Source organism: Lampris incognitus, chromosome 18, assembly GCF_029633865.1.
Source record: "Lampris incognitus isolate fLamInc1 chromosome 18, fLamInc1.hap2, whole genome shotgun sequence".
Taxonomy (NCBI): Eukaryota; Metazoa; Chordata; class Actinopteri; order Lampriformes; family Lampridae; genus Lampris; species Lampris incognitus.
Window position 1 is genome coordinate 39,123,263 of NC_079228.1, and position 22,957 is coordinate 39,146,219.

Sequence of the window (22,957 nt, forward strand, 5' to 3'; positions counted from 1 at the left end):
TATAAACCACACTGCTTTTACTTTACCCTCTCGCTCTCTCTCTCGTTCCACTTCCTCCATCAGGGTTGTGTTTTTTATTTTCACTTTCCTTTTCTTTGTCGCTCTATCAGTCCTCATGCTGAGTCAGTTCTGCTCGTCATGTTGAGTCTGTTTTTCTGCAGGGTACTGATGTTATTCATGAGCCTTTTGTTTTATATGGAACAAACATAAAACTACGAATCTTAGAGACATTGTTCATGTCAATATGGACATCTGCATTCCAGTTGTTCTTCAGCTGGAACTCCAACCCAGAGCGACTTACAGTGGCTGCGACAGTAAAACACATAACTTTACAGGACAATCTGGTTTGTTCTGTTTTTAACCTGGGTCTTAATGTCATAGTTTTTGCAATTGTGCATTTCAGTTATGATATTTTAATCATGAGCTTCATTTTGGAGATTTTGGACCCGGGACCACTGTTGGAGTCAGCTTCACAAAGGAGTCCTATGGTGACTCGTTATGGTGTTGATCAGGAATCAGGGATGAAATATTGTTTCCCCCCGCCCACTGCAGTGCAACACAAAGACAAAAACCTACAAGAACTTCAAGAACACACATATCCAAACTAAACCATATATCCAAACTTTAAAAAAAAATCACTGTCCAGGGGAAGACGCCAGCCAGGACGACTGTCAGAACTGCCAGTCTGCATGGGCTAGCAGTTAGCTTAGCCTGCCCCGCTTCCGCGTCCTGTCAGACCGCCCTCGATGCTTCCTCCTGGGGTGCAGCTCCAGGCAAGGGCCGAGGTCCTTGGGCCCACCGGACGCAGCAGACCAGGCTCCCCCAGCCGATCCAACGCCAACTCTCAGCCAGACACCCTCAACACACCTTCTAGCACTCCACACAACAACACCAAAAACACCACAGTCAATGCTAGGCGAGGCCGCCGCCACACCACTCTTTGTTATCAGAACTGCGGGTCTGCATGGGCTAGCAGTTAGCTTAGCCTGCCCCGCTTCCGAGTCCCGTCAGATCAACCTCCGTGTTACCTCCTCGGTCACAGCTCCAGGGAGGGCCATGGTCCCTGGGCCCACAGAACGCAGCAGACCAAGCTCTCCCAGCCAATCCAGCGCCAGCTCTCTCAGCCATCAAACCAAGACAAAACTTAAATGCAGACATGGACAAAGACACTGCATGGACAGTACAGGGTGAGGCTGCTGCAAACGTGAATTCGCGCCGCCATCTTCCCACACCAGAAGTGGGTTATGTTGCTCTCTAGCAGACCGGAGGTTTCCAACTGCAATCTTCTCATTCTAAAAAACAAATCTTCTCATTCTATAAATGCCCAATCAGTGGATTTCACTTGGTACAACCCCAGCTGAATAAGTGTGTGTGTGTGTGTGTGTGTGTGTGTGTGTGTGTGTGTGTGTGTGTGTGTGTGTGTGTGTGTGTGTGCGAGATAAGGAAAATGTAATGGTGTAGTTTTGCACTGAATGACAACCTCCATACTCTCATTTGACTCTTAATGATGCACAACTGAAGAGTGCTGATCATGCTAATAAACTGAGCATGTTAACATATATACTACTATGCTGGTCTACTTAATTATCTTTGCTGTTGTAAGTATCAACCACCAACTCACACTTCTGATGAGTTAACCGTGGATAATAAGTTTAGCTACAGGCTGTGTTTGTATGATCTAGTCCAGCTGTTGTACACATAGCGAATTCAGGGGGCAGCCGGGAATCCGCCGCAGCCAGGACACGAACCCGGGTCCCCCACACCACGGGTGTCTGCATTATCCAGTCAACTAAAGAGTCCAACACTTTAGCCAAGGGCTAGCGAGTCTAGTCAGTCGTGGTTGTTACATACAGAACATGTTCAATGTTTTCTCACCAACATCATTCATCAGTGTACAAAACACTGATAGGCACCCACCAGCCACTGATTAGTTTTACTAGTACTTAGATATTACTTTCCAAACAAAAACACCTATTTCCTATCTCTTTTTACTCAGTGTTCCTGTATGATAAGCCGAAATCATCGAATGCCTTTTTTGACAATCAAAGACTGTTACTACTTTTCTACTTCCACAGTGCGAATGTGGCTTTGTGTCCCTCGTGTATGTTGGCGGGCGAGCATGAGCGAAAACTAAAAACTGAATGGAAGGAGATTCTTTTGAAGGGTCGGCTTAGGCTGCAGTCTGCAACTATGAAACACATAGAAAACATCTTATTGGCCACAACAGATTTACTCCATGCATCATAGTTCATGTGGTGTTTGCACACAGTACCAGTGTGTAAATTTGCAATTCTCTGTCAGCCTATTTCTCATTCACAAAAATAAAGAATGAACAAATTTAGTGTTATTATTATTATTATTATCATCGATCCATCCATTATCCAAACCGCTTATCCTGCTCTCAGGGTCACAGGGATGCTGGAGCCTATATTATATTATTATTATTAATTATATCAATAGTAGTAGCAATATTAAGATCGAGGTGAGGTGAACTGAAAAGGTCCTCCTGTGAGACTTAAATGCCCATCCATCCATGAGTCCTAGCACCCGACCCTGCGCCTAATTAAAAGTAGTAAGACAATCTTTAAAAAGACATTTCCTGCTGCATGCCTGTGGTAGAGCGCAGCAGCAATTGTCAGATTGTTGACACATATTGAGATAATGACACAGACAAACCAGAAACACCAAGGAATGAACCACAATGTGACATGAATACTATTCATGATACAAGTGTTCCACACGTGTTTTGAAGATCTCTAAATGTAATCTGAATAAGTTACTCTTTATGAATATTGTAATTGAATACAATACTGATTACATTTAGGACAGTGTATTCAGTGTTCAGGCGCTAAACACCTTTTCAAAGTATTCTGTCTAACCCTGTTCATATTGTACAATCAAACACACCGTTCCTCACAAAGCTGTCAGCCATGAATCTCTCATAGTGAGAAGAGTGACGTGGTGCTAAAGGAAGGCAAGGGAAGAGGGCAATGTTCTTGATGCCCTTTTGCTCTGATGGGGTTTTAGAAGTGAAACGAGATTTCATTTGTATGGCTGTTGTTACTGAGGCCAATGTTAAATTACTCTAAGCTTTGGGGATTTAGGGGAGCTGCTGACTCCTAGTAATGTTGATCTCTCTCCCTCTCTCTCTTTCTTTCGGTAATGTTGATCTGTCTTCCTGTCCAGCATGTCATCCAACTCCACGACCAATAATCCATGTGCACCCAAGGACACGATCTGTGGTAAGTACATGAATCTCTCTCTCTCTCATATGAAAGCTCTTCCTATACCCTTAAACACACACCTGTCTTGTATGAGCCTTTGATTGAGCTCATAAACCTTTTCATCAATGGTTTTCAATGACTTTCGATGACTTTTAGTTCAATTTCCATGCTCAAAAGAAGCTATTCTTTAGAGTTGCCACTGAAAAGGTGTGTTCCAACACTATATATGATGTGAAATCAGTGTATATTTCAAATATTGTATGTGAACCACACTACTCTCGAGTTTTGCGAGCCATATTTTGTACTTGTCTTTACAAATCCTGTTTTCACCCCAACCATAGTACAGAATCAGCTTTGTTCAAAGTTATTGACTTGGGAATAAATAGTGACAATGGTAGAGTTTCTATTTTAGTATTATTGGATCTAAGTGGGGAATTTGACACTATTGACCATGATATGTTAATGGAGAGGCTTGAGAGGTGGATTGGCCAGCATTGGACTGGTTGTTATCATACCTGAAATGACATGATTTTAGTGTATGCTTGGGAATTTTAGCTCCAATAAATAAATAAATAAATAAATAAATACATAAATAAACTGTTTCCTTATATGGTGTTCCCCAGGGGTCAATTTTAGGCCCATTATTATTTAATTTCTACTTGTTTCCTGTGGGCTGGGCCCATAATGTGTGTTACCAGAATTATGCTGATGACATGCAACTATATAGCTCCCTGTCCCCCGATAACTTGAGCCCTATTGACACACTATCAGAATGTATCAATGATATTGATAACTGGATAACTAGTAATTTTTTTACAGTTAAACAGTAACAAGACAGAAATCCTGGTTATCGGAACAAAAGCTAACACACAGGAGATCTCTTTTAAAATGTCACAACTGTCTCTGAAAAGTGTCCCACAGGTCAGAAATCTTGACGCTATTCTGGACACTGACCTCACTTTCCAGAGCCACATTAGCAGCCCAATCAAAACTGGATTTTACCCTTTAAGAAATATTGCGATGGTAATAAGCTTTTTAGCCCAGGAAGATGCTGAAAAACTCGTCTATGCTTTTATTTCCAGTCGGCTAGACTACTGTAACATGCTGTTAAAAGGAATACCTAAAAAAAATCTTTTTTTTTTTTAATAAATTTATTTCTGATTTTTCCCTTTTTTCTCCCAATTTAGTGGCCAATTGATCCCTATTTTAATTCAAACACCCACCCTCGTATTGCATGCGTTCGCCAACTGCATCTCTCCGGTCGGCAGTCTCGAAGGAGACGCCTCCCCACTTTCGTGACAAGGCGAATCCAAGCCGAACCACTGTTTTTCTGACACACACAGAGACGCATTCACATGACGAACACAAGCCGACTCCGCCCCCCTCCCGAAGACAGCGTTGCCAATGATTGCTGCTTCATCGAGTCCGGCCATAGTCGGATCTGACGAGACCGGGGCGCGAACCCCAGTCCCTAGTGGGCAACTGCATCGACACCAAGCCGATGCTTAGACCGCTACGCCACAGCGGACCCCTAAAAAAAAAACATCTTAATCGACTGCAGGTACTTCAGAATGCAGCTGCTTGTGTTTTAACTAGAAAAAGGAAATAGGACCATGAAACACCTGTGCTGAGGTCATTACAGTGGCTTCCAGTAAATTTTAGAATTGATTTTGAAATTTTAATGCTTGTTTTTAAGCCCCTACACTGTTTGGCACCCCAATACCTATCTGACATGCTTGTGAGCTATGATCCAGCTAGACACCTCACGTCATCTGGAACACGTAATACAATATCCATCCATCCATCCACCCATTATACAAGCCGCTTATCCCAATCAGGGTCGCAGGATGCTGGAGCCTATTCCAGCAGTCACCGGGCGGCAGGCGGGGACAATACAAACAACTTTATGAATCCCGCTAGGGGCAATTTGTTTGGAGCAGCTTGTTGTACACAAAATACAGTAACATGCAAACAAACAAATAACACAAACAATAAATAATAACACTCCAGGGAGCAAAATGTGGAATAACATTTGTAAGATCTATAAGTAATTAATAATATTAATAGACTAGATAAACTGTAAACACTATAAAATGATTAGATAAATAAAAGGGCCATCTGATTATTCCTCGTGTCTCCAAGAAAATTGGTGAATCTGCTTTTAGCTTTTATGCTCCAAGCCGCTGGAACATTCTGCCCAATCATGTTACGTGTGCGCCAATGCTATCATCTTTTAAAACTAAATGGATAACATCCCTTTTTAGCGTTGCCTTTCAGTAGTCTGGTTTGCTAGTCTTAATTTTCTATTTTATGCCTACCTTTTGGTTTTTAACTAGCATGTCTTTTTGTTTTGTTTTTGTTTTTTGTTGTTTTTTTTGTAAATTGCTGTATTTTAATTATTTATTTCTATTTTATTTCATTTTGTTCCTACTTTTTTAATGCTTTAATTCACATGTTCTTATTATTTTTTATTGGTCGGTTGCTGGTCTTAATTATTTTATTTTATTAGTCAAAACCCTCAAAAGTATTATTTATGTGTTTGTTTTTGATTGCGTTTAATTATGTCGAATGTTTTTATTTGGTACACTACCCACATAATTTTTGTGGTTGCAACTTTCGTGCTAGCCAATGCTCTGTGAAGCACATTGTGCTTCCACCTGGAATGAAATGTGCTATATAAATAAAGTTGGGTTGCCTGCTACTTGGCCTTATGAAGTCTGAGTCTTTAAACTGTACTTACCCCATATATTATTGACAAGATTGACAAGCTAGCTAACTAACTGAAAGGAAATCTAGCCAGTGGAGATACATGTTAGCATACACACACCAGCCATTTTAAAGTCCCATTGAAATTATTCAACCCGATGTTATTTTTTTAATTGGTCAATCAATCTTTAACAGAGTTGTATTTTGTCAGATTCCCAAACATTTTCACTTTGTCTTTTGAAGGATAAAACCATTAAATGTTTTTGTGAAATGATGGCTAAGGAATTTCCAGTTGCTATACTTATGTTACTTTCAAGAAGAAATTCCAAATGCTCCGTTTGAAAGACAGGGAGTATAAAATCTCCTCTCACCAAACACGGTCTGTTTCCACTGTTTGTGTAGGTTTTGTTTTGTTTTTTGATTTTTTTATCTGGGCTGTTGGACTTGTATTGTTACTGAATGGAGAAAAGGTGATGGAAATTCACATTCAAAGGGAGTGCCTTTAATTGAGAATAACAGCAAATGATTTAATGGCACGTTCCCCGCCTCCACAAAGAATGAACCGCAACCAGAATGTGTTGTTTAGACGGTTACATTTTTATTTGTTGTACACTGCATTTTTGTCATTCCATTGACTTATAGGTGTGGTGTACAAACTACTGTCCTGTTATGGTAGACATACTACTGTATTATAGTAGACATTCGAGTAGTCAATTAATTGCGAGAGGTTTTTTTTATCACCCAATAACAAAGATCAATTCTCTTCCAAAAGTTCTCATACAACCAGTAAAGTGTTAACTAACGTAGGCGGGACCAACCTGGGGGTAGATGAAATAGCAGAGTCCTCGATTGGCTCTGAGAGGCTGTTTACAAATGAAATACAACCTGATTGGATTAAACCCCCAGCAACCCTGTCTGAGCTGGGGATACTGGTTGACTGCAGTAACAACATAACGCGACTGCTTTCTTCCAGGTGTTTCAGTTTAATTAGTGACCGTGTTAACTGGTGACTTTCAGCTGAGTGGGTCTGTGGTTGTCATGGTGATGGAAGCTGTTGAAAAGCTGTGTGTAACACACTACCGTTCAAAAGTTTGGGATCACCCAAACAATTTTGTGTTTTCCATGAAAAGTCACACTTATTCACCACCATATGTTGTGAAATGAATAGAAAATAGAGTCAAGACATTGACAAGGTTAGAAATAATGATTTGTATTTGAAATAAGATTTTTTTTACATCAAACTTTGCTTTCGTCAAAGAATCCTCCATTTGCAGCAATTACAGCATTGCAGACCTTTGGCATTCTAGCTGTTAATTTGTTGAGGTAATCTGGAGAAATTGCACCCCACGCTTCCAGAAGCAGCTCCCACAAGTTGGATTGGTTGGATGGGCACTTCTTTGAGCAGATTGAGTTTCTGGAGCATCACATTTGTGGGGTCAATTAAACGCTCAAAATGGCCAGAAAAAGAGAACTTTCATCTGAAACTCGACAGTCTATTCTTGTTCTTAGAAATGAAGGCTATTCCATGCGAGAAATTGCTAAGAAATTGAAGATTTCCTACACCGGTGTGTACTACTCCCTTCAGAGGACAGCACAAACAGGCTCTAACCAGAGTAGAAAAAGAAGTGGGAGGCCGCGTTGCACAACTGAGCAAGAAGATAAGTACATTAGAGTCTCTAGTTTGAGAAACAGACGCCTCACAGGTCCCCAACTGGCATCTTCATTAAATAGTACCTGTTAGAGCCTGTTTGTGCTGTCCTCTGAAGGGAGTAGTACACACCGGTGTAGGAAATCTTCAATTTCTTAGCAATTTCTCGCATGGAATAGCCTTCATTTCTAAGAACAAGAATAGACTGTCGAGTTTCAGATGAAAGTTCTCTTTTTCTGGCCATTTTGAGCGTTTAATTGACCCCACAAATGTGATGCTCCAGAAACTCAATCTGCTCAAAGAAGTGCCCATCCAACCAATCCAACTTGTGGGAGCTGCTTCTGGAAGCGTGGGGTGCAATTTCTCCAGAAAACCTCAACAAATTAACAGCTAGAATGCCAAAGGTCTGCAATGCTGTAATTGCTGCAAATGGAGGATTCTTTGACGAAAGCAAAGTTTGATGTAAAAAAAATCTTATTTCAAATACAAATCATTATTTCTAACCTTGTCAATGTCTTGACTCTATTTTCTATTCATTTCACAACATATGGTGGTGAATAAGTGTGACTTTTCATGGAAAACACGAAATTGTTTGGGTGATCCCAAACTTTTGAACGGTAGTGTATATAATATTCATCTGGTCCTTTTTGTCCAACATTATGTAAATTTAACGGTGTTGCCAACAAGAGGCATTCACAATTATTGAAGTTATTTTAATGTGGGGAAAAACATAGATTAGCAGAGCTGCTAGTGTCTAATGAGGAACTTGACATTACAATGTTACAAGTTAAATGAGGATAGCGGTATAAAATACAGCTGCACTGCCAGCTGTGGTTTATTTCACACATTATAAGAGACTCAAAAAAGGCTGAATCAGTTCATCTGGATACGTTTATTGACAGATAGGTTTCATCACTCAACTAAGTGACATCTTCAGTCTAAACTGACTGCAGGTATCCCCACCCTTATAAACAATACAGCACAATACAGTGGTGAATGACCGAAACCAATGACCACTTTCAAATGCAAATATACCTACTGTATAGACCTACTGTTCTATTATGGTAGACATACTGACCTATTACAGTAGATGTACTGTCCTATAATAGTAGACATGCTGCTATATTGTAGTTGATAGTTATCTATTCTGGTTGACGTACTGTGCTATCGTAGTAGAAGTACTGTTCTATTATAGTAGATGTACTGTTCTGTTGTAGATGTACTGTTCTATTATAGTAGACATACTATAATATGTGTACTATTTTTTGGTAACACAGGATCTGCAGGAGTAGCTGGAGTTAATCCTAGTTAATCCTAACTAAATCTAGAAAATTTTACCATATTACACAAATTCCTGCCTCCCTTCATTTGCTTCCTATCCATGTTAGATCAGAATACAAGGTGCTTCTGCTGACTTATAAAATCCTAAATGGGCTTGCCCCATCTTACCTGCCTGATCTCCTTAAATCGTACATTCCATCTCAAGCTCTTTGCTCTCAAAATACAGGGCTCCTGTATATAGCCAAAATTGAAAAGTAGTCAGCTGGTGGCAGGGCCTTTTCCTATCGGGCCCTGTTCTTGTGGAATAACCTGCCTGCTGCCGTCGGACAATCAGAGTCTGTTGAGTCCTTTAAATCCAAACTTAAAACTCATCTTTTTGCATTGGGTTTGCACGTACCATCTGTCCTCCCAGGTCTCCATGGTGATGGTGGTCACCACCTGGACACTGCTTAGTATCCCCCCCCCCCCATCACATTTTCTTTTTATATATCTTGTAAATCCATATAATTTTGTTATCCTGTTTTAATGTTATATCCCTCTCTCACTAAGATGCGTGACTAATTTTTATTTTTTTAACCCAGTCAACCCATGGGACTGTCAATATAAATTCAAGTCTATTTAAGACCTTTTTAGTGCCAGCTGAAATGAGACAAATGAAATAAATGTGAACATGAACACGACTGGAGACTACTTGGAGATTCCATTTTTTTTAACCTGGATTTGCATGATGGTCAACATGTTACATATTTACTGTGTACTACAAACCTGGTAACACGCTCCGTCAGAGTTCAGGCCCTTTTTTCAGCAGTGGTTTTCAAGAACTTTTTCATGACTTCTTCACAGCTTTTAACTTATTTCTATGCCCAGAGAGACTATTTTTTTGAAATTGCCCCTGAAAAAGGATTTTAATTTGTTATATGACGTGAGAGTAAGTCTACATTTTAAATACCGTATATGAGCCACTCTCAACACTTTTACAAACCATATTTTGTACTTGTCCATTTGAAGACACTGATTGTTGAAGCTGTGCTTGTCTGGTATACAGTCGACAATTTAGTTAGCTAACTGATATGAAAGCTAGCCAGTGGCAGTACATGTTAGCATACTGAGACAAACTGTTGCATGCACATCTATAGAAACAGAAATTTTAAAGCCTTACTGCAATGGTTTAATCCAATGTTACTTTTTATCTTTGATTGGTCAGTCAGTCCGACTTCCATTACTTCTCAAAAACTTTTCCAAAATTATAAATTTCCATAGCTTTTCCAGGACCTGGAAATTGCAATTTCAAATGTGCTTTTTCTAGTTTTTCACGGTCGTATGAACCCTGCTCCATGTTGGACACCCCTCTCTCTCTGTCTGTCTCAGTGATACGGGTGTACGAGCAGGAGGTGATAATCGTCCCCACACTGCTCCTCATGGCCACCCTGGCCACCCTGCTAGCCATCTTATTGCTAAGGTACTGCCCCGGCTGCCGGCGAGCCCGGGCCATGGTTCCCCGCAGCTCCCAAAACCACCATCAGACGCACCACAGGCTTTCCCATAGAACCACACAAAGACACAGGCGAGACCACAGGAGAGACCTGCAGGGCATTGACGGTAAGCAAGCAAGAAATCACCTGTTTGTGTTTGTGTGTGTGTGTGTGTGTTTTCATTCATAAACACAAGAAAGGACCAAGTGTCCCCATGAAAATATTAAAGCCACCAAGCTAGCAGAGACATTCTTTAGGTATCCACAAGGAAAGGGGTTATTTCTGGCCTGGAGGTTAGATTTATAGCAAGGGTTACAATTGGGGATTGGGTTAGACCTAGGTCTAGTATTTGAACTAGACCTAGATGACCTTAGGTAATGATGATGTTACGACTCTGAGGTAATATGAACATTGATTTTAAAGGAAGAACCATTTTAATCAAACAGCCAATATCAGGCTTCGCTTGACCCTCACCAGTCTTTCCAGTAGATCCCTGGCACAGAAGAGAAACAAACAGGAAAAGAAATTTTAGATCAAGAAACTTAATTAAAAATGGTCTTTATTTTTAGAGATAAATGCTTGGAAAATGATGTATTACCTTGAAACAAGTACAATTTATTGAAACAAGCAATATTATCTACCGGTAGGGTAAAAAAATGTATCATCAATATCTTGAAATTAACATTAAGACTTTGAAACTATTAACTATGAAATACTTTGATAAGATTTTCTTTTTTGCAGTAAAATTTTGTCTCCATTTCTCCTGTGGTCCAACGTAATATAATGCTAAGTATGAAACTGGATAGCCGATCATATTTTATGTGACACGGTACTCCTGTAGGTGTGCTGACACAAAAATTGGCTGCGTCCAAATACTCTAGTACATACTACATACTAATAGCAGATACTGCATATTGACAGTACTACATAGTGTTTAGTAAGTACTATTCAATCAAAACCAAGCGGTGCGATTCTACTATATCATCTGTCCTCAAGGAACCAACGAAAGTGACAAGTGGATACAGCTCATGCAAACTATATCTCCATGGTACCAACCTGTATCTCCATGGTAACAACCTATATCTCCATGGTAACAACCTGTATCTCCATGGTAACCACGCAAAGCCTCAATTTCTTCCAGTATAGTGTCCAGTCGATTCACATTAGATTTTTCGGCAAAAATAGTATACGTCCCGGCATTTTTAGTATACCAAACTTTATCATACTGTCAACATTTTGTTCTTGTTTCCAAAAAATGGGTACTATATAGTGTGTACTATGGCTGTAGTACAAGAATCTTCTCCTGGATTGCCACCTTGCCGTGGTGGAGAAGCCTGCTTATACCAATGATCCCAAGAGCTAAGCTGTCTGGAGCTTGGCTCCTGTACTGGTAGGGTCACCCAAGGTGGATAGCTCAGATTCAGAATACTTTATTCATCCCCGAGGGAAACCTGGGTAAAGGTCAAGGTCAAGGGGGAGGTTCCAGATGAAGCGTGATCCAACAAAGACCTCAACAGTGGAACTGGTGGAAGATGTCTCCAGGTCACAACGGCAGAGAAGGTGGATGAAGGCTGCAACAGAGGGTGGTCCCCAATCATCTTGGTTCTCCATGCCATTGGACTCTGGCCACCCCCTGCCAAGGACCGTATGGTGGCTGCAGGGGCATCAGCCACTCCACATAAAAAGCTGTCACACGCAGGCATCCTCCCATTATGCACCTCCAGGATCAGTCTCTACACCCATCTGAAGATCCAGTGGGAGGACGGTCATACTCGACCCTGAGTGACTGCCAATGATGAGTACAAGTACCCAGAGACACAACCTACAACTCCCCTTGGCGGACATCCACTCAGGGTCTGTCATTTCTGTCCACCTGGACCAGCAGACGTCAATTATGAAAGTGTGTCTTGAGTATCTAAGCTAACCCAGATCCACTGATAGGGGGAGTGGAGGGTTTCTGTCGTACAAGAGTATGCTAACATATTGCTTTGGTAATAGTGTCCCTAACCTTTTATGATAATGAAGTAGCCTCGACTTTAATCAAGAGTGAGCAGCAGTAATGAGCAGGAGGCAGGAAAGAGGATAGGAGGTTAGAAAAGGAGTGAGAGGTGAAGGAAAACAGATGTGGAACACATGTTGAGAATGTACGAAGTGTCCAGGCTTTGTTTTGATTCCTTGTGTAAAAGTTTCCCTTATCATCACCACCATTTTGTTTTTTTCCCCAGCGCCTCCTGAGCTCAACATTCTGGAGCATGAAGAGCTGCAGATGACGGTTCAGCAGAACGTCAGGCCCAAGCTGGCCGCAGGACCACAGCCAGCCAGAGACAGGCAACATGGAGCCTTCCAGAGAGTCACGGCCCTGCCGCTGTCCTTCAGCATCTCGCCTGACGACACGGTCAGCCTCCACAGAGCCCGCATGGACAACAGGGACGTTGTCCTCAGGGTGCTGAAAGGTACTATGATGACGTAGCCGGCTATGTAACCACAGGGCAGTGTGCTCTGGATTAAAGCATGGGCTGGGTGGTTTAAACTTATGAACTGAACATCATCAGTGCTCCTCCGCTTTAGGAAATTTCAAACATGCCGTCATTCATCTGTATGGGGGAAGTTTCGTTTTTCGAAAACGTGGACAGAATTTCAAAAAGCTGATTACATCCCCACATCTCCTCATACAGTTATAACATATTAAGATGGAATAGAGTTCCTATGCTAAAGAAGTGTGTGGTACTTGTTTTCAGCTCGTCGACGAATACTGACAACTAAAATACTGAGTGTGGCATCACAACAGACCCAAATTATTCATGTTCTATTTTATGATAATATGTGACATGAGTTAATAGGATTTCTTATCAGGAACCCACAATCAATAAACCAATCATTCTCTCTCTCTTTCTCTGTATCTCTCTCTCTCTGTATCTCTGTCTGTCTGTCTTCCTCTCTCTCATACACACATACAAGCTGGTGTAGGTTATATTACAGTTCCTTTGTTAAAACGCTGCCTAAATCATAATCCAAAACAGTTGACGCTAGTGAGTAGATTCAGCATAGAGACACAAGAAACATAGTATTGTAATACTGTATGTATTCATACCCTAAATGTGTGTGTGTGTTTTTTTTAAATTATAGAGCTACAATGACAACAGAATTGTTCAACTTCAGCCAAGTTCAAAATAAAGGGCTGAATATTCAGGTCTGTTTCTTAAACAGCAGTTTGTGTTGTTACACAAAACTTTATCTTTTTATTTTTTTGCCCCACCAGAGACAAATTACATTCACAATTTTGTGTGAGGCTCATCCTTATGGGTCATATTGACTTCGCTGTGATGTGACAGAACTTGGGAATACATTCTCATACCTTTAGGACACTGGGGGCAAGATCAAAATCTAATATGTGGGATGGGCCTTAGTCCAAATTTAATTTAATTTCAGATCAATAATTTGGAAATAAAACAAGAAAATAACTTCTTGGATGTTTTATAATCATGTTTGTTAAAGGCCCAATCTGTGATCTATTTGCCCATATAAAATGGACACATATTTACATACATAATTAAAGACTAGATTATAGATTAAAAATGAGCATTTTGTCTCTCTCTACTGGTCACAATTGAAGTTATAGATCTGATTTACTCCTATCTTTACAACCATTAGTGATGTGAACAAACCTTTTACAGCATCAGAAAAATTAAGAAACTCAGATTTAGTTGTTGATTGGTGTTAGTCCTTGTATTAACACACCTGTCAATCAGCTTCCAATCCAGTGGTTTGTAACTTGGTAGCAGGGCGACCCTTTTGGTTTACATGTGAATTAAGGATTGTAATTTTAAAATGATTCTTAAAGAGCCACGTATCTCAAAATCTGTTCATGGATGCCAACTTGAGTCGCATGTTACATGTGGAATATCTTTGGGATATTTTATGGAGGCCTATTGGTAAAAGGGTGAAATTTTGCCCTCTCACTTGTTCTACAGACAGGTCTGTGGAGAAAGTGCAACAGGACCTGACCCATCTTACCTTTTTTCACAGAAACGGCAAACAGCAGTGATAGGCAGCAGTTCCTGGGCTTTGCGTCCTTCCTGTCTGGCCTGGGGCCACATCCCTTCCTCCCTACCCTGATGGGCGTAGTTTCAGAGCAGCTGCCCCTGGTCATCGCCATGGAGGAGCTGCACCACAGAGACCTGCTGGGCTTCTTGTGGCGCTGTAGACAGGTAAAGCTAGTTAGTCCATGACATCAAGACAGACAGGTTGGACTGTAGCTGCTAAAAAATGTTGTTGTGAAGCTTTTAGTCATCTTGTTATTGATATTTTTAATGTGTTCATCTTGAATTTCTGTTCTTTTACTCTGATTACTGTTAGATTTCGAAGTTGGTGCGTGATTAGTTTTCTTTTTCTTTTACCTGTTTTGTACTTTTGTTTTGAAAAGTGTTAAGTATGCATTTTGTATATTTCTTGTGTTTTTGTTACTCAAGGCTGCATTAGTGGCCCCTGGGCACTGAAGCTCATACCCCCCCTCCCCGCCGCCGCCGCCACACACACACACAAACACACACACACCACGTCCACCCCACACCCCAGCCATTAAACCCCACCTTAATTATTTTGAGCTTCCAGTCAAGCTGGCATGTCAAATCCACCACACCATAATCACACACCTATTCGTAAAAGGCTGAATCACCAGTCCAGCTGAACAGGTATGCATGCCTACACAGTTGAATAGACCAAGTACTGCCATTTCACCCACAAATCACAAGACAAGGAAACAATGGATTTAATCATCCCAAGGCTGTGTATGACTCTACACTATAAAAATAGTTGTGTTCATGGAAAACCACCCAAGCAGACAGCACACCGGTTATTACTGGTACACAATAATATGACCGACAAGGAATAGGTTTAAAACAATGCCATCCTAAAGTAATCACACAACACAGCTGAATGCAGGTCTCAAAATAAGGTTCACCAAGTGAGATAAGCAACTTCACACAAAACTGCGAAAACCAACATATAATGAACCTGACAAAGTGACTCCAGCACAATATAGCAGGATCACACCAGTGATGCAATACACGTTATGCAAACAGCATATCGAATAAACTCATCCACAACATATACAGCAACACACAATCACGCCAGATCAGTGGTTCTCAACCTTTTTGGGGTCCTGGACCCCCTGCGTATTTTTGATCTACCCTGAGGACCCCTCCACCTGATCTTGGGGGAGGGGGGGTTGCAATTTGATAGAAAGAGTAGAAACTGCATTTTAAATTGCATTATAGCATTTATTCACTCTTTGGGGCAAAAATAAGAGCTTTCAGTTGTAACTTAGATATAGTTAACAAAACAGAATTCTTATGCAGTAACTTTCAGATATATGTAACAAAACAGAATATGTATTCAGTAACTTTCAGATATATGTAACAAAACAGAATATGTATTCAGTAACTTTCAGATATATGTAACAAAACAGAATATGTATTCAGTAACTTTCAGATATATGTAACAAAACAGAATAGGTATTCAGTAACTTTCAGATGTATGTAACAACAGAATTTTTATGGAGTAACTTTTAACAATGCAAACGGGAGCGAGATCTCTTATTAAAATACAATAAATTACGCTTGTGAAACAGATGTAATTAGAGAAAAAAGTCCTGTTACCCTTTATAGTTTAGGTAGATAAAGGTCTCAGTCACATTTGAGTAAAATAATCCTATTTCTATAAATGTCATAGGATCTTTTTTTTAAAGACATTTTATTTTCACGGACCCCTTGCAATTACACCACGGACCACAAGGGGTCCGCGGACCCCCGGTTGAGAAACACTGCGCCAGATAATACTGCCCCATGCACAAACAGCAGAATCAAATGGTTTTTACCTTTAGAAGTTCTTCTTCCCTTGACTGTTTCTTTGCAAACTCTGTGATCAAGTCCTCAACATCCTGCCACTGCAGGTGAGCTTGAAGTAACGTTACTTTCCACTGTTAGGTCATCCCCGTCTCTGTCCGTTCCTGCTCTCGTTTTTTTTTCGTCACTTTCCCCGTCTTGTTGCGCCCCTAGCGGAGACGGTGTGTCGCTGCAGGAGCTAAACACTTCCGGGCTAACGTTTTCGTCGCTAGCTAGCCGAGGCTGTGCATTGTCGCAACCGACGACAGACGCTTCCAGGCTAGCGTTACTACTTGCTAGCTCGACACCCTCCATCGGAATGCCCTCTTCTTCACGTTGTTTAGTTTTTCTTTTCTTTTCTTCAAACTACTTCTTAGCGGGACGTTTTGGGTTGTTTTTTTTATTGTGGCCGCTTCATTTCTTTTCTTTCTTTTGGCGGCCCCCAAAGACGGTCATATGGCCGTTTTGGATTAATAACTTTGCAAAAGAAAAAAAGATACAGACCTGCCGCCCCCTAAATGCTCCTAAAAGTCCACATGTTTGCATTAAAGTGAGTTTTAGATCAGTTGCGCGCACACACACAAAGTTACGAGCCACCTAACACGGTCACGAATGAGCGGTCAAAATGGCCGCTCGTAATTTACACGTCACGGCGCTATTTATGACGCCTAGTTATGGCGTCATTTCCTTCGTGAAGTTCATTGCTCTGTCCTAGAAACACCCCAGCGCCCTCCGGTGTAGAGAAATAGTCTAAACGTGATTTCTGATCATTTGTTGGGTACGGACATGTTACAGACGCACCATGACTACCACCAAGGCGCTGCAGTATTCACAGGGCAGAGGCTAGTTCCCGTCGATGCAGAGAACGGTCAACTGAGCATGCGCACTCGTTGCCTCCGTTGTTTGGGTAGGGTTAGGGTGAGGGCGGGGTTAGGGTTCAAGTTAGCTAATCAGGGGCGGGGCTTCCTAGAACCCTAGCGCCTGGATGCTACGCGGGGCGTGTGGAGGCGTGGTCGAGGCATTTCGCGCATGCTCAGTTGACCGTTCTCTACTCCATTTCCGTTCTCTGCGTCGACGGGAACCGGCCTCTACCGTGTTTACAGGCGTTGTACAGCGGCCATTTTAAATTGTTTGAAAAGTTGTTAAATGTTAATTTTGGCTTCAGTCGTTTCTTAACAGACACGCTAACATATGCGATGCATTAATATCTCGACTGGGTGTTTATCCGGACAGTATATAGAGGCAACATATTGCATTTGCCTTCCGTACCTGTAGTCTGTTCTGTCCCGCACAGCACCCGTAGCTCGTGTGTCGCGTTTTAAATACGTTATAAACCCCGTGCGCAGGCTCGTTCTGGTAGTTCACGAGTTCCGGTCGTTGTTTGGGACTGTTTCAGTATTTATTCTCAGTTCTTCTTTTACATTTCACGTTTTACAGACCTTGTTACGTTTCTTACATTAGCAATATGTGTTTTCCGTTTTGTTTTTCAGGTACATTTTTCAATTTTGCTATTCAGGTTCGACCATGTCTCTCTGAGGTTTAAATTGATTAAAAATAGTATTATAGTTGTAACCGGTTATTTTCTTGCCCGGTGCGGGATTCGATACGAGGTGTACTGCACCACAAGGCGACGTCACTAACCGCTCGGCTAAAGGGTCAGACCCGTTAGCTAGGGGGCTACTAGCTAACGGGTCACATTGGTGGCAGCGGTGGGATCCGGAAGTGTGCAGATCCTCAGAAGTCTCTTCGGAGCGCGGGAAGAACAAAGCGCGGGAGCGCGCTTCCGGGAGAGGGTGACGACTGTAAACTACTAATAAGACACGTTAGCCCCCTAGCTAACGGGTCTGACCCTTTAGCCGAGCTGTTAGTGACGTCACCTTGTGGTGCAGTACACGTCGTATCGAATCCCGCACCGGGCAACAAAATAACCGGTTACATTATAGTTGTTAAAATGTTAATTTTGGTGTCAGTCGTTTCCTAACAGACATACTAACAGATGCAATGCATTAATATCTCCATTGCGTATTTATCTTGATAGAATATCGAGTTTAAGAACCGGCCGTCAGTTTGACCGCCCATGGTCGTTTTGGGTAGGAGTGGAATCCCGGTCGTCCTAGCCCAGTTTCTGCTTCTTGGCAATTTCCCCCGCACGCTTCTCTCGCTGATGCAACCGAGCTGACAGTGGGTCAGGTAAAAATCAGTTCCACCGTTTCTAACCTTGATTTGGCTTAAGAAAAATAACTTCCAAAAATTAGCTTCCAGAGGATGTGGCGCAGGGTCCGTCAGCTAATTCTTTTAAAAATAGATTAGATAAAATTTTTGGTCAACAAAGGACTTTTTATACAATTATAAAGCTGAGTTGGGATCATTGTGAGTAAAAACTGATCTTGAATCTGTGCAGTGTAAGCCCGCCCACCTCGACCGTCAGCCAATCAATACAGTGCGTTGCCGCTCGCTCACCAGCCACCACCTGCCCAGCCATCTCACCAATATAATGATCAATCATGACACTTCACTTTCTTGGAAACAACTTTTTATTTCATCCTGATTGGATAATTATCAAGAGATTGGGGGTCAAGCTTTGTGTCATATCTGTGGAGCCTGACTTTAAAAGAAACAAACCGCACAATTTTTTACCCTCCCATTGCGGAGGGCCCCTGGGCACATGCCCAGGTTACCCATATGGTAGATCCGGCGTAGCTGGTGCTGATAAAGACTGTTTAATTGTTTATCTTGTGAGTTTAAACTCTCAACTCCAGACATTCACAAACGACGGTCTCTTTTTTAAAAATTTTCTCTCTGTAGGACAACTCGAGTGCAGAGAATCCATGTGATATGACAGAGAGGAGGATCTTCACCATGGCAGGACAGGTGGCCTCCGCTTTGGTTGGTAAAACATCCATCTATCTATCTATCTATCCCTCTGCCCATTCATCCATCTACTTATGTGTGTGTTTGGCCTGTCTCATTGTCAAACTGACCGACAGGTCTCCTTGGGAGGAAACTGAAAAACTCTGCCGTCCAACCACAGAGATGTTGAGTTTGTTTGGCAGAGAAGAGAGCTTCCTGCCGCTCGTATAACCTGTCTGTCTGTCCTGGCCCTGTCTATCTGACCGGTTACCCCTCTTTTATAGGAAATCATTTTCCACGCCTTTTCAAAGACATTTTGCAGGACTTTATCTTAGACACCCATGGCAGGCATTGCCGACAAGAGGTCATATTATTCTGTATTAACCATCAGTGGATGTCTCCACGGTCTCTAAATGGACTGTGTGACTTCACACACGGATGTCACCTCTCAACACACAAACACATGACTATGAATTACAATCTCAGCTACAAATTACATTGTAGATATGCCATCTCAGCTTGTAAAACATACAATTTTACGAACTTACTTAATTTTCCATGACCTCAGTAATATTTACAGAACGTGGTCAGTTTGACGATTCTCCAGGTGTTCCCCATGACTGGAAAGTAGGCCTGTAAATGTCAAGTTTTCACAGGACATCTGTCCTGTAATTTGTTCATCCGTCTCTCTCTTTGTCTGTCTGCCTGCCGTCAGTATGTGCAGAGTGAGTGCAGAAAAGACCTACACACTCATTTATTCCTGCTGCGTCTCACTGCAACAGCCACTGCACCTCAATCACAAAGGCCAAACATCTTTCAGTTCACGCAAATATTTCAGTACATTGAGGCAGGTAGATTCAGTCCCAAATGTCAGAAGGCTGAAGTTTATGCTTCTGTTGATTTGTACCGAACTCTGTTGTTTTGTTTTGTTTCCCCCCATTTTGAAAAGTATTTCCTGAGCTTTTGACACAAGAGCCGACACTGTCACAGCTCAACGTGGATATGTTCTCCATCATACAGTGGATATACTATATATACACTCACCGGCTACTTTATTAGGCACACCCGTCCAACTGCTCGTTAATGCAAATTTCTAATCAGCCAATCACATGGCAGCAACTCAATGCATTTAGGCATGTAGACATGGTCAAGACGATCTGCTGCAGTTCAAACCGAGCATCAGAATGGGGAAGAAAGGTGATTTAAGTGACTTTGAACGTGGCATGGTTGTTGGTGCCAGACGGGCTGGTCTGAGTATTTCAGAAACTGCTGATCTACTGGGATTTTCACGCACAACCATCTCTAGGGTTTACAGAGAATGGTCCGAAAAAGAGAAAATATCCAGTGAGCGGCAGTTCTGTGGGCGAAAATGCCTTGTTGATGCCAGAGGTCAGAGGAGAATGGCCAAACTGGTTCGAGCTGATAGAAAGGCAACAGTAACTCAAATAACCACTCATTACAACCGAGGTATGCAGAAGAGCATCTCTGAATGCACAACATGTCGAACCTTGAGGCAGATTGGCTACAGCAGCAGAAGACCACACCGGGTGCCACTCCTGTCAGCTAAGAACAGGAAACTGAGGCTACAATTCGCACAGGCTCACCAAAATTGGACAATAGAAGATTGGAAAAACGTTGCCTGGTCTGATGAGTCTTGATTTCTGCTGCGACATTCGGATGGTAGGGTCAGAATTTGGCGTCAACAACATGAAAGCATGGATCCATCCTGCCTTGTATCAACGGTTCAGGCTGCTGGTGGTGGTGTAATGGTGTGGGGGATATTTTCTTGGCACACTTTGGGCCCCTTAGTACCAATTGAGCATCGTGTCAACGCCACAGCCTACCTGAGTATTGTTGCTGACCATGTCCATCCCTTTATGACCACAGTGTTCCCATCTTCTGATGGCCACTTCCAGCAGGATAACGCGCCATGTCATAAAGCTCGAATCATCTCAGACTGGTTTCTTGAACATGACAATGAGTTCACTGTACTCAAATGGCCTCCACAGTCACCAGATCTCAATCTAATAGAGCACCTTTGGGATGTGGTGGACCGGGAGATTCGCATCGTGGATGTGCAGCCGACAAATCTGCAGCAACTGCGTGATGCTATCATGTCAATATGGACCAAACTCTCTGAGGAATGTTTCCAGTACCTTGTTGAATCTATGCCATGAAGGACTAAGCCAGTTCTGAAGGCAAAAGGGGGTCCAACCCGGTACTAGCATGGTGTACCTAATAAAGTGGCCAGTGAGTGTATATAAAGTCTACACACAGCTGTTAAAATGGCAGGTTTTTGTGATGTAAAACCTAGAACTTTTTCCTCCTTTAATGTGAAATTACCACCTATAAAAATAAAGAGGAAAAACAATCAAATATTTTAGGGAAAAAAGAAAAATACAAAACTGACAATAACTGGGTTGCATAAATGTGCACACTCTTTTTGGGGACGTGGCTGTGTTCAGAATGAACCAATCACATTTAAACTCAGGTTAAATAGTAGTTAGTATACACCTGCCATCAGTTAAAGTGACTGTGACAACCCCAAATAAAGTTCAGATGTTCCTGTAGGATTCTCCTGACATCTTCTTGGTTGCGTCCAACTCCAAAAGCCATGGTCCACAAAGAGCTTACAAAGCATGTGCAGGATCTCATCGCCGAAAGGTACAAAAGAATGTCCAAGACATTAGACGAACCATGGAACACAGTGAAGACAGCCATCAACAAGTGGAGAAAATATGACACAGCGGTGACATTACCAAGAACAGGACGTCCCTCCAAAATGGATGAGAAAAGAAAACTGGTCCGGGAGGCTGCCAAGAGGCCTGCGGCAACATTAAAGGAGCTGTAGGAATTTCTGACAAGTACAGGTTGTTCCCTACATGTGACAACAAGCTCCTGTATTCTTCATATGTCTGGGCTATGGGGCAGGGTGGCAAAACAGAATCCACACAAAAACAAACATCCAAGCTCGGCTAAATTATGCAAAAACACACATCCAGTCTCCCAATACCATGAGGAAAAAAAAATGTGTCATGGTCTGACAAGACCAAGGTTGAACTTTTTGGCCATAATTCCAAAAGGTACATTTGGCCCAAAAACAACACAGCACATCACCAGAAGAACACCAGACCCACGGTGCAGCATGGTGGTGGTATCATCAGGCATTGGGGCTGCTTTTCTTCAGCCAGAACTGGGGCTTTAATCAAGGTGGAGAGAATCATGAATAGCTCCAAACACCAGTTGATTTTGGCTCAAAACCTTCAGGCATCTGCGAGGAAGCTGAAGATGAAGAGGAATTTCACCTTTCAGCACGACAATGAACCAAAGCGTACATCCCAAATCAACAAAGGAATGGCTTCACCAAAAGAAGATCAGTGTTTTTGAATGGCCCAGCCAGAGCCCAGACCTGAATCCAATAGAAAATCTGTGGGTGACCTGAAGAGGGCTGTGCACAGGAGATGCCCTCACAATTTGACGGATCTACAACATTTTTGTGAGAAAAAGAGTGGGAAAATATTGCCAAGTCAAGATGTGCCAAGCTGATAGACCCTTACCCAAAAAGACCCAAAGCTGATAGACCCTTACCCAAAAAGACCCAAAGCTGATAGACCCTTACCCAAAAAGACCCAAAGCTGATAGACCCTTACCCAAAAAGACCCAAAGCTGATAGACCCTTACCCAAAAAGACCCAAAGCTGGTAGATTCTTACCCCAAAAGACCCAAAGCTGAGAGACTCTTACCCAAAAAGACCCAAAGCTGATAGACTCTTACCCAAAAAGACCCAAAGCTGATAGACTCTTACCCAAAAAGACCCAAAGCTGATAGACCCTTACCCAAAAAGACCCAAAGCTGATAGACTCTTACCCAAAAAGACCCAAAGCTGATAGACTC

The 22,957-nt window shown here is 42.0% G+C and overlaps 1 protein-coding gene across 1 annotated transcript in view; it reads left to right on the plus strand.

Moving 5' to 3' along the window:
• The first annotated feature begins 3,187 nt into the window (after positions 1-3,187).
• The window catches only part of styk1a (serine/threonine/tyrosine kinase 1a), a 31,387-nt gene continuing 11,617 nt past the window's right edge, over positions 3,188-22,957 (plus strand). Inside the window, exons 1-5 of the mRNA XM_056298869.1 lie at positions 3,188-3,242; positions 10,228-10,458; positions 12,557-12,784; positions 14,358-14,539; positions 19,019-19,099. Coding sequence (XP_056154844.1) covers positions 3,188-3,242; positions 10,228-10,458; positions 12,557-12,784; positions 14,358-14,539; positions 19,019-19,099 — 777 coding nt within the window. The remainder of the gene's footprint in view (positions 3,243-10,227; positions 10,459-12,556; positions 12,785-14,357; positions 14,540-19,018; positions 19,100-22,957) is intronic.